Raw genomic sequence first — 14398 nt, 5'->3', positions numbered from 1 at the left:
ACATGTGAAGTTACGTTTGAGGACCTGGAAGCGCTTAAATATGGCTGGTATATAGCATAAGGTGGGAAGTGGGAAAGGAAGAGACATGGAGGTCTTTGAAGATATCATAAGGAATTTGGACTTCATCCTAGAGCAATGGGAAACCATTAACGCGTCACCCCTAGGGGAGGCATGTCACATCTGCATGTAGAGAAGGTGGGCGGAAGGAGCTAAGCTGGAAGGGTTATAAGACTATCTCAGGGATCTCAGCAACAGATGGTGGTGTCCCGAGTGGTGGAGGTGAGAGAGGAGAAAAGAGGGAAGATTCAAGAGATCCTTAGGAAGCTGGAGCTTTTGGACTTGGTACGTCCTGGTTCTGGCTTGGGATACTGGCTAGTTGGCGCTGCTACTCATCAGGGTAGGGAACCCCAGAAGAGTTGTCCTCGGACCTGTGTGTGCAGTGCGGGGAGAATTAGGAAGTGGAAAGGGAACATGTAGAGAGGCTAAACAGAACTTCAGGGTCAACCAAGATAAGGCGAGAAGCAAGAGGCCAGTTTGGGAAGTTTATTTGGGCTGAATATTATTAGAAGTTAATTTCTAGGTGTGAGAGTCTTGCCTGTCGGGCATTGACTAAGCGTTGGCTTGGAGCTGTAGGGCAAGACATGCTACTGATCTATCTCACCGATGGAGGGCCATAGCCACCTGCTGGGACAAAGGTTGGAAATGATTAAACATTGGGTTTGGAGATCCGGATACTCAAGTTGTTGTTGTTACACCTTTTATTTGGTCTAAATGACTGGATTCTGCTTGGAGAATCAATCTAAAACGTTACTGTGTCTTTCAAGTACTGAAACAGAGAGAAATAATTTTAGTTGCTTTGTGTATAATTCTTCTAGTTTGTGGATAGAAGCAATGTTAGATAAAAGATAACCTGTACAGGAAGGGGATTGAACTCTGAGATTTTTGTTCTTAACATTTTGTATAAAACCTTATAGTTTTCAAAGCACTTCTACATGCACAGGCTAATTTGATCTTCAAAAGAACTTTGTGGCTTTGTGGGTTAGCAGAACATATCACAGCTGAGGTTCAGAGAGGCTATGATTTGCCTGAAGTCCCAGATAAACCTGGGAATTAACCACAAGATTTCTGGTTTCTGGTCTGCCACGACTTTCACTACACCATGCTGCCTCAGAAAAAATACCTTACGAATCCTCTCTTTGTGAATAAATTGGTTCCTCTGCAGGTCATATTGCGACTGCTCCAGTACTGATGAAAAGGAGGGTCAGGGCCTTCTCTGGCTTCTCATAACCTTCCAGAGACGATCCTACTGCCTTAGCCTTTGCATAGCCACATGGCCAAGGCTCAGGAAGCAAGAGCCTCTCCTTTGGGAAGCACAGCCATTTGTTAGATGACTCAGGTCATATTATTTGAGGCAGGGGGGTCCTTGAGATCCAGGGGACTGGACTGAAAGTTTTCCCCATATCACAAGAAGCTGGGGAGAGCTATTTTCCTTTGTCCTGTCCCTCCCTCCCACCCCCCTTCCTTCCTTCCTTCCTTCCTCCCTCCCTCCCTTTCTCTATTCTTTCTCTCTCTTTCAGGGAACTGTGTCTCTGAAAATTTTTTCTGGTATCTCAGATCTCACTTTTCTAGCAGTCTTCTTGAAATATTGATGCATGGTAGTGGTATTTCTGGTTCTAGGGTTTAGGTTTTAAATGTTAAAAATGCAGAGTATACAAGTTAAATATTTGGTAGCTTTTTAAAAATCAGAAGGCCACTTGCTCTTGTGCTCTGAACTCTGAGTTTATTTAATGACACAAAATTCAAATAATAATTTAGTGAATCTGAGTCTCCAGGACTGGAACATTTTAATTTTTACTTTTGGCAGTAATGGGCTACTCTATATTGTCTAACATTTCATGATTGCAAGTTGACTTCCACTAACTGATTGCTTTGCATGTGAGAGATTTAGAGTGGGATATTTAATAATGTTTCCAACGATTCTACTACAGTGCAATGATTGCTCAGAAAACTCTTTCAAGTGACGTCCAAAGATGCAATGAAAATAGTTGTGTTGAGAATGAGGAGGGTGCAGTTTACAGTAGGGCATCTCCCTCACCCCATATAATGAAGGCTTGAAATGCTTTAGTTTAGTTTAGTTCAATTTATGAGGTATCTTCTAAAATATCAATTGCAGATGGGTGCTTAGTAAATATTAGAATTTGACATTTCCCTTACCTTTACCAACGAATATTTTCAAAATGAAACATGTATATACATTCTGATGGCATTATGGTGTGGTTAAAGATTATACTTTTGCTTCAGGTTGAGTTTTCACTCTAGATGTTTTTTGTGTGTAAAAATATAATGTTTTATAAAATGTGGAGTTTTAAAAATTATTTTAATTTTTGCAAGTAAATATAATGAACAAGTAACATTTACATACAATAAAATACCTATCTGATGGCACAATATCAGCATTTTTTGGTTAAACAAATGGCATAAAGCATTGTTATAAGGGTCTTTCCTTCCCATTAACATATTTTAGCTGATGACACGATGATAATATTTCTTTAGATCCTACAACACATCAAATCTGATGGAAGACCTGAAGATTTTGTATAGAACAGCTGGTCAGCAAGGCAAAGGAATCACTTTTATTTTCACGGACAATGAGATTAAAGATGAATCGTTTTTGGAATATATGAATAATGTTTTATCATCGGGTGAGGTAGGAGCTCATTTATTTTTGATGTGTTTTGCCTCTTCAGATTCCCTCCAATATTAGAGCTCTCTGTATTTCCTTCCGTTAAAGTATTGAATAAGTTGCTATTATTGGGATTAGGTGATCGGTATGAAGAATGGGTTTTTCTGTCGGGTTTTTGAAGAATAAAACTGCCAATCAAAATGTGGAGCTATGCATTGAAAATGTTACTGAAAGCTCCAAGTGAGAAATGGAAAAACGGAAGAAGAAGGTTGCAAGGAAAGCCGGTTGGATTTTTGATATGTCCATTTACCCCCTTAACGGGCTATGACTTTCCAGCTAGTAAGAGAATCATTTGTGTATTTTAAAACACGGTGTATCTCATCTTGAGGACTTCCGTTGATTTTCTAAAGGTGAGTTTAAGGACACAAATGAAGGAAAGAGATTATACATATTGAGCTATATATTTTGATCTGTTTTCATATGCCTGTATTGAATTTGAATGTCTGCACTTTTCTCGAAGGTCTCCAACCTATTTGCTCGCGAAGAAATTGATGAAATTAATAGTGATCTCATATCAGTCATGAAAATAGAGTACCCCAGGCGCCCTCCTACGAATGAGAACCTGTATGACTACTTCATGAGCCGGGTCCGACAGAACCTTCACATCGTGCTCTGCTTTTCGCCAGTGGGGGAGAGATTTCGAAATCGAGCTTTGAAGTTTCCTGCCCTTATTTCAGGATGCACTATTGACTGGTTCAGCCAATGGCCTAAGGATGCCTTAGTTGCTGGTTAGTGTGGTGGAAATTTTTGTATCAGAGTTACTGGTTTACTCTGTGTGTGTGTGTGTGTGTGTGTGTGTGTGTGTGTGTATGTATTTATATTCTGTGCTCTTTGCTGTCTCTCTACTGGATTGAGCCAAAAGGCACTTTGTCCAAGGTTTGAGGATTTTTGCAAGACTGTGCTCTTTCTCCTTTGGCAGCAATTTTCTTCCCAGAGCGTGATTATCGGCGAATGAGATCTTCAGTCTGTGCCCCCTTGGGTTAATTTACAATGAATGATTCTAGTGTTTTCACTGTGGTTGAAAGCTTTGTCTCAGTTGGTCCCCAGGCAGCTTCTGGGACGTCACAGGAGGACCCCGAGGTTTTAATCTCTTTTGTGTTCTTTTTTAAGTGGGTTGGCCAACCTCAGAGTAGTTTAAGCCCAGTATCTCTTGGACGTTTCCTTCTTGTGGCTGCAGTGCTGGAAATCAAAGAAGAAAATGTTATCAGCCATCCTCTGATGGCTTCTGTGCCTGAAAAAGGATGTTAAACAGAGACTTTTATGACTGGAGCCCTTGCTGCTTCTGCTTCTGTCTCATCTTCCATCCTGGGGAACATTAATGTTTCTCTTATTCTATACATGAAATTGAACACAAAAGTTGTATAGGAGATGTTAGAGATCATCCCTTAAGTTTATGGTTTTTTCAGCTTTTGGTGAGAAATTATCTGTGGCTGTTTTAAAAGATAGAGATAGTTAGGTCTCACCTCTGACCTATTGTAGCAGAACTTCAGAAGAACCCTGATTCAGGGCAGTAGTTTTCAAACTTTTTGTCTGATTATTGTGTTGTAATAATAATTAAGAAGAGTCTTGTTTTCCAGTAAAACATGACAGGTAACCCTAATAGATAAAACAGTGAAAAGTAGAGGAGAGGAAGGACTCTGAAGCCTCACCCTTTCATGGTGCTGCCAGCTGCTCCTCCCACATCTGCCCCTCCGGCTATGTGGTACCCAGTGGGAGAACGACTGATTAACCGTCTCCTGCCCTTTATAGATGGAGAACTGGGGACAGTGGAGCTGAAGTAATTATCAGAGGTGCAAGAAGCCAATAGCTATAGCCAGTGTGTGTATATATATACACACATATATATAGTATATATATATTCTTAGCACACTACTCTTGATAATAATGGTTTTTCTGATCTGTGGCTTTTTTTTTTTTTTTTAAAGGTTGACTTGCACATTTTATTTTATTTATTTATTTATGGCTGTGTTGGGTCTTCGTTTCTGTGCGAGGGCTTTCTCTCTAGTTGTGGCAAGTGGGGGCCACTCTTCATCGCGGTGCGCGGGCCTCTCACTGTCGCGGCCTCTCTTGTTGCGGAGCACAGGCTCCAGACGCGCAGGCTCAGTAGTTGTGGCTCACGGGCCTAGTTGCTCCGCGGCATGTGGGATCTTCCCAGACCAGGGCTCGAACCCGTGTCCCCTGCATTGGCAGGCAGATTCTCAACCACTGCGCCACCAGGGAAGCCCTGATCTGTGGCTTTTAAACACAAAATATTTTAATATATTTGAAGTACAAATGTACAGTGTTGTCTCTTACAAGATTTGAGAAAACACCCATGATTTAAAATTTTAAATCCTGTTAAAATATGAATACAACTAAGGGTAAAACTTTAAAATTCCTTGAAGTAGGATATAAATGCAGAGCACAAAACCACAGTAGTTAAGAGCTATTTTAAGTTTACTATGATCTGTGATAATTAGTACGCAAGTGGTTTGTAGAATATCATGTAAGGTATTATTATTAATAATAAAAGTAATTTCAGGTGACAAACACTGTAATATACTATAATTAGGATGACTTAATTTAAATAACGGAGCCCTCCCTGGCAAGTCTTTATTTCAATTGTCCCTTCTGTTACAAGATAAAAGGTTGTTCCTTTGTTGATTTCTCACAAATCTTCCCCATTCTTTTAAATCTCATTGCATCAACCCAAGCCAAGATTACACGGAGGGCAGGGAAACTTTCATTTCTGTGTCATCAGTTCCTAGCAAGTGTCCTGACTTTCATGCATGCATCTATTTTTTCGTTTACTCAGAACGTAATTATTGAGCTTCATATGCCATTTGTGGAGCCAGGCGTATTGGAGGGCAAGGCAGACTCATTTCTTTGCTCCAGATCCTCTTCCCGGGCAAGCTCATCTACAGGCTCCTGTGTAATATGCCCCATCAATTTTTATCTCTGGTCTCGTCTGTCCTCTGGCTTGAAATCTGTGCACTCAACTGCCTGCTTGATACGTTCTTGTAGATGTTTCATAGGCTCCTTAAACTCAAAATGTCTAAAACTGAACTGGTTCAGCTCTGGTCACTCTCTCCCAGGAAGCCCCACGATGGTCCATGAAACTTGGCAACAGAAAGCTCTTTGTCTTTAACACCTTTCTTTTCTTCAACTCTCAGGTCTGCCCCATCACTAAGTCATGTCAACTTTGTCTCCTAAATATTGGTGGAATCTATCCAACTCTTTCCCTTTCACTGGCATCCTAGGCCAAGCTACCATTGTAACTCACCTGGAAAACTCAAATAGCTTTCTAATGATCCCTCCTCCTCTTTCACCTGTCTCTCATCCATCTCACGCTGCCGACAGAACAGTGAGAAAAACATAAACTCAGTCACGTTGCTTTCTATTTAAAACCTTCCACCGCTCTTAGGAAAAAGCAGTCTCTAGCTTGGCCTTCAAGGCTGGGAAGAGCTGACCCCACCTACCTCCTCAGCCTTACCTGAGGTCACTTTTTCCTCCTGATCTGTTCTCCTTGATTCTTGAATATGGCCTTTTTCTTCCCATGCAATGCCCTCCTCCTCCCTTTCTCCCTGAGCCCTCCTCCCTCTGTCTGGATACTCCTGGCTCAGCTAACTGTCACTTCCTCAGGAAAAACTTCCCCTGTTCCCACCCCCTCCCAACACCCCCAAAGCCAGTTCCCCTGTTATATATTTCACAGCACTCTGCACTTTTGCTTCCTGGGACTAACCACAGTTTGCAATTTAAGTACTTAGTTGTATGATTTGATTAATGCTTATCTGTCCTGCTAAACTAAAACTCCATGGGCTCAAGGACTACATATCTTTGTTCACAATTTCAACAGCTACCAGTATTCAACACCTACAGTGTTCAACCAATGGATCAGACTGTCAAAATTCATCATCCTTCAATAATATGGCCCTAACTTACTTGCAGTCTTCTCTAATCCAACACAAACCTTCTCTTGTTTTTTTTCAGATATACATCTTTTGTTTGATTTCTGAGCATCCTTCGATCATCTTTATTCTTCAACACATCGTCCCCCTTATCAAGAATCTTCTCTCTCATCTTTGTTTATCTAAGTTCCAAAGCTTAATCAAGACCCATCAGATCCTTCACTCTTCCTTTGTTCACTTAGGAATATTTTTTCCCCCTTTTCTTGAACCTCCTATATCTTTAGCACTTAAACTTTATATAATGCACCTGGGCATTTCAATCTTTTCAAACCTTTCGATAACCAGTGAGCTTTTGTGACTATGCCTCCAATCTAGTCTACTAAATATTTAGAGCCAGTATACTACATGAATATATAGTACTGTGATAGTCACAGTAGTGGATAAAATAATTATAAGACATGAGACATACCTCCTTTCTTTTATAAATATAAAATCTTGTTGGGAAAACCAGCATCTACACTTAATACCAACCTGCCTTATGTTATTTTGAAAGAATACCATCTGTAGGTATTTGAAGTACTTCAATACATTTAGGGATTTAAGTGTTATATATTCTTTTTAGAAAATTAGCAGGAAGGTTTCTAGAAAAACCATTTAAATTGCTTTTATGATCCTGATTCTGAATTAAATTATTATCCCCAGTCACATCAATGAGAAAATATATCATTTTTAGCATATTTCAGTTATATTATAATAAATATTTTCTATAAAAGTATTAAATTATTGTGTATTTTTCTAATTTATTTATTTATTCCTTAAGATATACTTTATTTTAATTTTTAAAAACCACTTTATTGAGGTATGGATGACATAAAAAGATCTGTGCATATTTAATATATACAACTTGACAAGTTTGGACATAAGTATACACCTGTGAAACTATAACCTATGCCATAAACATATCCATTATTACCTCCAAAAGATTCCTCCTCACTTGAATGATGAAGATGATAATGATTGTTTTGTGATAAGAACACTTAACATAAGATCTACCCTCTTAGCAAAATTTTTTAACTATACAATACAGTATGGGTAACTATAGGCACTATGGCATACAAGAAGGTCTATAGGGCTTATTCATATGTATAACTGAAACTTTGTATCTTTTGACTAATACCTCCCCATTTCCTCCTCCTAGCCCTTGGCAACCAACAGTCTACTCTCTGCTTCTATGATTTGATTATTTTAGATTCCTCATGTGAGTGACATCATATATTATTTGTTCTTGTTGTCTGGCTTATATCACTTAGCATAATGCCCTCCAGGTTCATCCATGTTTTTGCAAATGGCAGAATTTCCTTCTTTTTTAAAGGGTGAATAATATTCCATTGTATGTAAATACCACATTTTCTTTATCCATTCATCCGTGGATGGACACTTGAGCTGTTTCCATGTCTTGTTTATTGTGAATAATGCTGCAGTGAACATGGGAGTGCAGATATCTCTTCAGGATCTTGATTTCAATTTCTTTGGATATATACCCAGAAGTGGGATTGCTGGATCATATGATAGTTCTATTTTTGACTTTCTGAGAAACCTCTTACTGTTTTCTGTAGTGGCTGTACCAATTTACATTCCCACCAACAGTGTAAGAGGGTTTCCTTTTCTCCATACCCTCTCCAGCACTTATTATTTGTAGACTTTTTGATGATGGCTATTCTGACTGGTGTGAGGTGATACCTCACTGTAGTTTTGATTTGCATTTCTCTAATAACTAGCGATGGTGAGCATCTTTTCATACCTTTTGGCCAACTGTATGTATTCTTTGGAGAAATGTCTATTTAGATCTTTTGCCCATTTTTCAATTGGGTTGTTTGGTTTTTTGATATTGAGCTGTATGAGCTCTTTGTTTATTTTGGAGATTAATCCCTTGTTGGTTGCATCATTTGCAAATATTTTGTCCCATTCTGTAGGCTGTCTTTTCATTTTGTTTATGGTTTCCTTTGCTGTGCAATAGCTTTTAAGTTTATGTCCCATTTTTTTAGTTTATTTTTTATTTCCATTAATCTAGGAGACGGATCCAAAAAGATATTGCTGTGATTTATGTCAAAGAGTATCCTCTGTACTATGTTTTCCTCTAGGAGTTTCTCATTGTGGTTTTGATTTGCATTTCCCTGATGATTAGTGATGTTGAGCATCTTGTCATATACCTGTTGGTATTTATATTCGTATATCTTCTTTGGAAAAATATGTTTAGTTCCTTTGCTCATTTTAATCAGGTTGCTTGTTTTTTGCTATTGAGTTGTAGGAGTTCCATATATATATAAAAATATATATAAAAAATATAAATATATATAAAAATATATATATTTAACCCTTTATTAGGTTTGCAAATATTGTCTCCCATTGCATAAGTTGCCTGTTCATTTATTGATTGTTTTTTGCTGTACATAAGCTTTTTAGTTTGTAATCCCACTCATCTACTTTTGCTTTTGTTGCCTGTGCCTTAGGTGTCACATCCAAAAAATTGTTACCAAGACCAATGTTAAGAAGCTTTTCTTCTACATTTTCTTCTAAGACTTTTATGGTTCAGGTCTTATGTTTAAGTGTTTAATCCATTTTGAGTGAGTTGATTTTTGTGTATGATGTAGGATAAGGGTCCAGTTTCATTCTCTTGCATATGGATATCCAGTTTTCACCATTTATTGAAGAGGCTATCTTTTCACCATTGTGTATTATTGGCACCCTTGTTGAAGATCATATGACTGTACGTGTGTGGGTTTATTTCTGGGCTCTCTATTCTGTTCCATTGGTCTACATGTCTGTGTTTATGCTAGTACCATGTTGTTTTAATTTTTGTAGGTTTGTTATATATTTTGAAATCAGGAAGTGATTCTGATTTGTCCTTGCTCAAAATTGGGAGTCTTCTGTGGTTCCATATGAATTTTAGCATTTTTATTTTCTATTTCTGTATAAAATGCCTTTGGAATTTTGATAAGGGTTATATTAAATCTGTAAATTACTTTGGGTAGTATAGACATTTTAACAATATTAATTCTTCCAACCTGTGAACATATGATGTCTTTCTATATATTTATATCTACTGTAATTTTTTTATTAGTGTTTTATAGTTTTCAGTACAAGTCTTTCACACCATTGGTTGAGTTTATGTCTAAGTATTTTATTTTATTTTTTGATGCTCTTGTAAATGGTACTATTTTCTTAATTTTGGGTAGTTTATTCTTATTGTTTAGAGCATTTTTCTAATTTAAAGATACTCAGAAAAAGCCAAGTGTCCTCCTCTTTATTCCACACATACCATAAATACTAGATTTTGTAGTAATTATATTGCTTCTGAAAAAAAGTGAGATTTTTATATGTATGAATTTAAATGGACTGAATCTCTAGATGAAACATTTAAAGAAATATACGCTTTATTTTATTTCTTAAAATTCTTGTCCTTCCCACCATTTAGTAATCTCCGTTTTGGCAAATCTTTGTTTTTATCTTTAAATGGAGTTGTTTTGAATTGCTTCTAAGTATCTGTATTATCTTTATTCTGGTGATATTGTATTTCTTAATGAAACACTGTGATTCCAAAGTCACTACTAAATCAATTAAGTTCATTTAGATTTCTCCAAGGTAAAGATAATTAATAATGTTCTACTAGACTCTGTTTTAAATCAGCACATTATTATTAAAATGAGCCATCCTTATTTGTAACTAAAGTTTCAACAAAATCAATAGCATATATATGGCATATATTTCTTTTCAAAGAAGGCCATTTTAGTTATGTAAATAAACTGTCCCTCTTTGAAAATTATTACTTGATTTATACTATACAAGATTTTGGCCTTATGAGTTAGTCACCACTGCTTCTGCAACTGCTCACAACTAATGGTGTATCATAAAGAGAAATGAGGCAACTGCACACAATAACCACTCAGAAAGTAATACCAACCATATAGTTCCCACTGTTTCCCAGAAAAACTAGCATATTTTGTTTATGAAGCACATTAATCAGAAGATATTTTTGAACTTTGGGCTTCAATGAAAAAATGTTTGTTAACAGTCTAAAAACTCTATATAGTTTTGTTGTATTTGAATTTCTAAATCAAGGTGCTGTAGGCATTGGAATTCATCATCTTGGGCTTTGAATTCCAATTCTCCTACCTAGAGGCAAACTTCTCTAAGCTTCATTTTCCTTGTCTATAAAATATACATAGTGATATCCATCACTTAAGGATATCCTAAGGATTAATTAATAAAGTTTTATGATTTAGGATCTGCCAGGATTAGATATGCTTGCCTTCTGAATGTAGCAATTAAGAATCTGTTTGGCTGTAAGAGAAAACCAGAGCAGCATAAACAAGTAGGTTTTTTTTTTTTTTTTTCGTTTTCCTGCTACCAAGAAAGCGCACAGATGTGCAGCCTAGAACAAAGCCAGTGGGGACCTTACTCCTATCTTGCTGTCATCCTTAGGGTGTGCCTCTTGTTCTTATAGGCACAACAGGGCTGCTGCATCTCAAGGCTTTGTGTCTGTTGGTGTCTCATGAAGCTTTACCTTTTATGTCAGGACAGGATTCTTCCCCAGGGACTTTTGTCTGCATGTCTTTGGCCAGAACTGAGTCACTCCCAGCTACATGAGGGTTTGGAGAATCAAAGACTTTTAGTTGGGCAGATTGTTACTCTGAGCAAAATCAAGATTCTTTTAGTAACAAAGAGAGGGTATGGCTACTGGATAGGCAACTAATGTGCCCTTCTCACTTTATTACTTCAGTTCTTCTAATCCAAATGAAGTGGGAATTTGAGGGCACCAAAATTCAGGGACTGAGGCCATTGTACTCCCTTCTATCCCACACATCCATCACCTTATTCTACATCAAGTGAAGTGAACAAACAATACCAGGATATAACCTATACCAACTTCAGACATCAGCCTAAAGTTGGGCCCCAAAACTGGCATTGCTGCCTTGGTGATTGGATATTGAAGATGACTAAAGGGTTTTCCATGGCCTTTTGTCTGAGTCTCAGCAGGCTTGGGTAACCCTAAGAGGAACTGGTCCTTTTTTTAACCTTTCCTGCATTAGAGATTGTGGGTCTATGGAAAAATATACTTAGAATCCATTCCATTTTTTTTTTTTTCTTTGACTTTTTGGAGACACAAAAAGACAACTTGCTAAATAAAGAAAAAAGTTACCATTATTGATACTGTCTGTTCGTGTAAGGATAAAAATCATTACATGGTAAATACAAGAAAGTTTTCAGAAAGTGGGGATGTCCCTGAGAATATCCCATAATGCCAGGTAAAGCACTTGGTATCATGCCTGGCACATAGTAAATATTGCTGCCATTGTGGTTAAAACCTACAAACAATTTGTCATAGGCAAGAATAGTTCATATGTTTCCAATAACCAGACTTAAACTTCCTAGAATTTAAATTGTTCTTTATAGTGGTTGCTTAACTCATATGAAAAAATGACTTCTGAGTGTCTTAATTTATTGCCTTTCATTGTCTACAGTAAACTATATTTGTAACCAAGCTGATAAATTGTCTCTATTATTTACATAGATGTAAATACTACCCCACAATTACATCATTAAGAACTTAATTTAGTGATCAATTACTAACAGTGAGAAGATACCATTTTTTAATTTCTCTGCTAGCTATCACCTGATAGGTTTTTTCACTCCATTCCTTCTCTTTCTCTCCCTCCTTATTGGCCATATTTGTATTTGCAGCTCTTATGTACATTTTCCAATACTTTTAGCACTTTTAAAAGAAATCCGTAGGCCATTTTCTTCTAAGATGAATAAAGATGGTTGTGACAATTTTTAACTGGGTTATGTATAACCCTTGTAAATTCCTTGGGATGGAGACCAAGTTTCATAGTGGTGGGTGCTTAGCACACACTCTACGTATATGTGATGATGGATTAGCTCTGACTTTATGGGCTATTCTTATAATAAGAAATGTTGTCTTAGAATTGGTCCCATGTTTGGCACTGTTGGGAAGATAAAGGTCTACAACAGAAGATTTTTACTCATACATTTTTAAACGATACCATAAATTAGAATTGACTACAGATGGCCAGCTGCCACATTTAAGAATAAGATGGCCAAGGCAAAAAAAAATTTAGTGATGAACATTCCACATGCCAAATGCAATCAGAGCCTGGGGGAATTAAGGTTATGGAAGGTTCTGAGTTAAAAAAAAATAATAAATGGGGTTGTTAAATATGAATACCAGGTGGACACTGATTTCTGAGTTATTTGTACCACTTTTGTCCTTATGTAAACCATAAAACAGTCTGGCTGCTGACCAGAACCTTCAGCTGTGTAGAAGAGACTTCTTTGTACATGTACCAGAAAACAAAGAATTATGATAGGCTTAAAGTCTGTTATGGTTTTGTACATGAAAGGGAAAATAAAATTGTTGATGTCATAGGCCTGGGGCCAAAAATGCTGACATATATCTACCTAGCTGAGGCTATAAAAATGGCATGCATTCCTAAGAATTGTCTTAAGTTTTTAAAAATATCCAGTTAACTTTTTTTTTTTTTTTTTTTTTTTTTTTTTACTTTTCGGCCATGCTGCACGGCATGTGGGATCTTAGTTCCCCGACCAGGGATCAAACCCATGCCGCCTGCATTGGAAGCGAAGAGTCTTAACCACTGGACAGCCAGGGAAGTCCCAACTTAAAAAAAAAACTTTTTTTTTAATTGCAGTATAGTTGATTTACAATGTTGTGTTAGTTTCTGCTGTACAGCAAAGTGAGTCAGTTATACATATACATATATCCACTTTTTTTTAGATTCTATTCCCATATAGATCATTACAGAGTATTGAATAGAGTTCTCTGCATTATTCAGTAGGTTCTTATTAATTATCTATTCTATATATAGTAGTGTGTGTATGTCAATCCCAATCTCCCAATTTATTCCTCCCACCTCTTTTCACCCCTGGTAACCATAAATTTGTTTTCTACATCTGTGACTCAAGCCAGTTAACTTTTAAAATGGTAATTCTCTTTCACATTTCACATGCTGTTGTCTTTATTCTTTCTAGTGTCTGAGCACTTCCTCTCTTCCTATGATATTGACTGCAGTTTGGAAACCAAGAAGGAAGTGGTCCAGTGCATGGGCTCCTTCCAGGATGGGGTAGCTGAGAAGTGTGTTGATTATTTCCAGAGATTCCGACGTTCTACCCATGTGACACCCAAATCATACCTCTCCTTTATTCAGGGCTATAAGTTCATATATGGAGAAAAGCATGTGGAAGTGCAAACTCTGGCCAACAGGTAAGTGTGAGGGTCAAATACAAAGTTATTTTAAAGCAACAGCTTTTAACTAGGGGCAAATTTGCTCCTAGTGGACGTTTTGCAGTAACTGGAGACCTTTTTGTTTGTTACAGCTAAGGTGGAGGGGGTGGAGAGGTGCTACTGGCATCAGAAGAGTTAGGGGTCAGGAATGCTGCTAAACGTCCTAACGGTGCACAGGACACCCCTCCACTGCAAAGTGTTATTCAGCCCCGAATGCCACTAGTGCTGAGACTGAGAAACCTTCCTCTCAAGTTTGTTCAGAGGATTATTCCCTGGTTGCTAGGGGCTTTATTCTTGCCCAATAGGGTTAAATGTTGCCAGGTTTTCATGTGGCCTCCCACTTTCTATAATATTGCATGACAATAATAGAAACCGTGGACCTGGAGGAAAGCTGAGAATACAGACATCCCCTCCCCGCGCTACTCATCTCTTTCTTCCTGCACATTC

General features: G+C 37.5%; 1 protein-coding gene across 1 annotated transcript in view; it reads left to right on the top strand.

Annotated features, from left to right (window-relative positions):
• The window catches only part of DNAH5 (dynein axonemal heavy chain 5), a 200715-nt gene that overhangs the window by 120911 nt on the left and 65406 nt on the right, over window positions 1–14398 (top strand). Inside the window, exons 54-56 of the mRNA XM_059916759.1 lie at window positions 2554–2707; window positions 3204–3471; window positions 13699–13930. Of these exons, the coding sequence (XP_059772742.1) occupies window positions 2554–2707; window positions 3204–3471; window positions 13699–13930 (654 nt within the window). The remainder of the gene's footprint in view (window positions 1–2553; window positions 2708–3203; window positions 3472–13698; window positions 13931–14398) is intronic.

The sequence above is a fragment of the Balaenoptera ricei genome, chromosome 3, assembly GCF_028023285.1.
Source record: "Balaenoptera ricei isolate mBalRic1 chromosome 3, mBalRic1.hap2, whole genome shotgun sequence".
NCBI classification, from domain to species: domain Eukaryota; kingdom Metazoa; phylum Chordata; class Mammalia; order Artiodactyla; family Balaenopteridae; genus Balaenoptera; species Balaenoptera ricei.
Note: the sequence above shows the minus strand (reverse complement) of the source record. Positions and strands in the feature narration are given on the sequence as shown.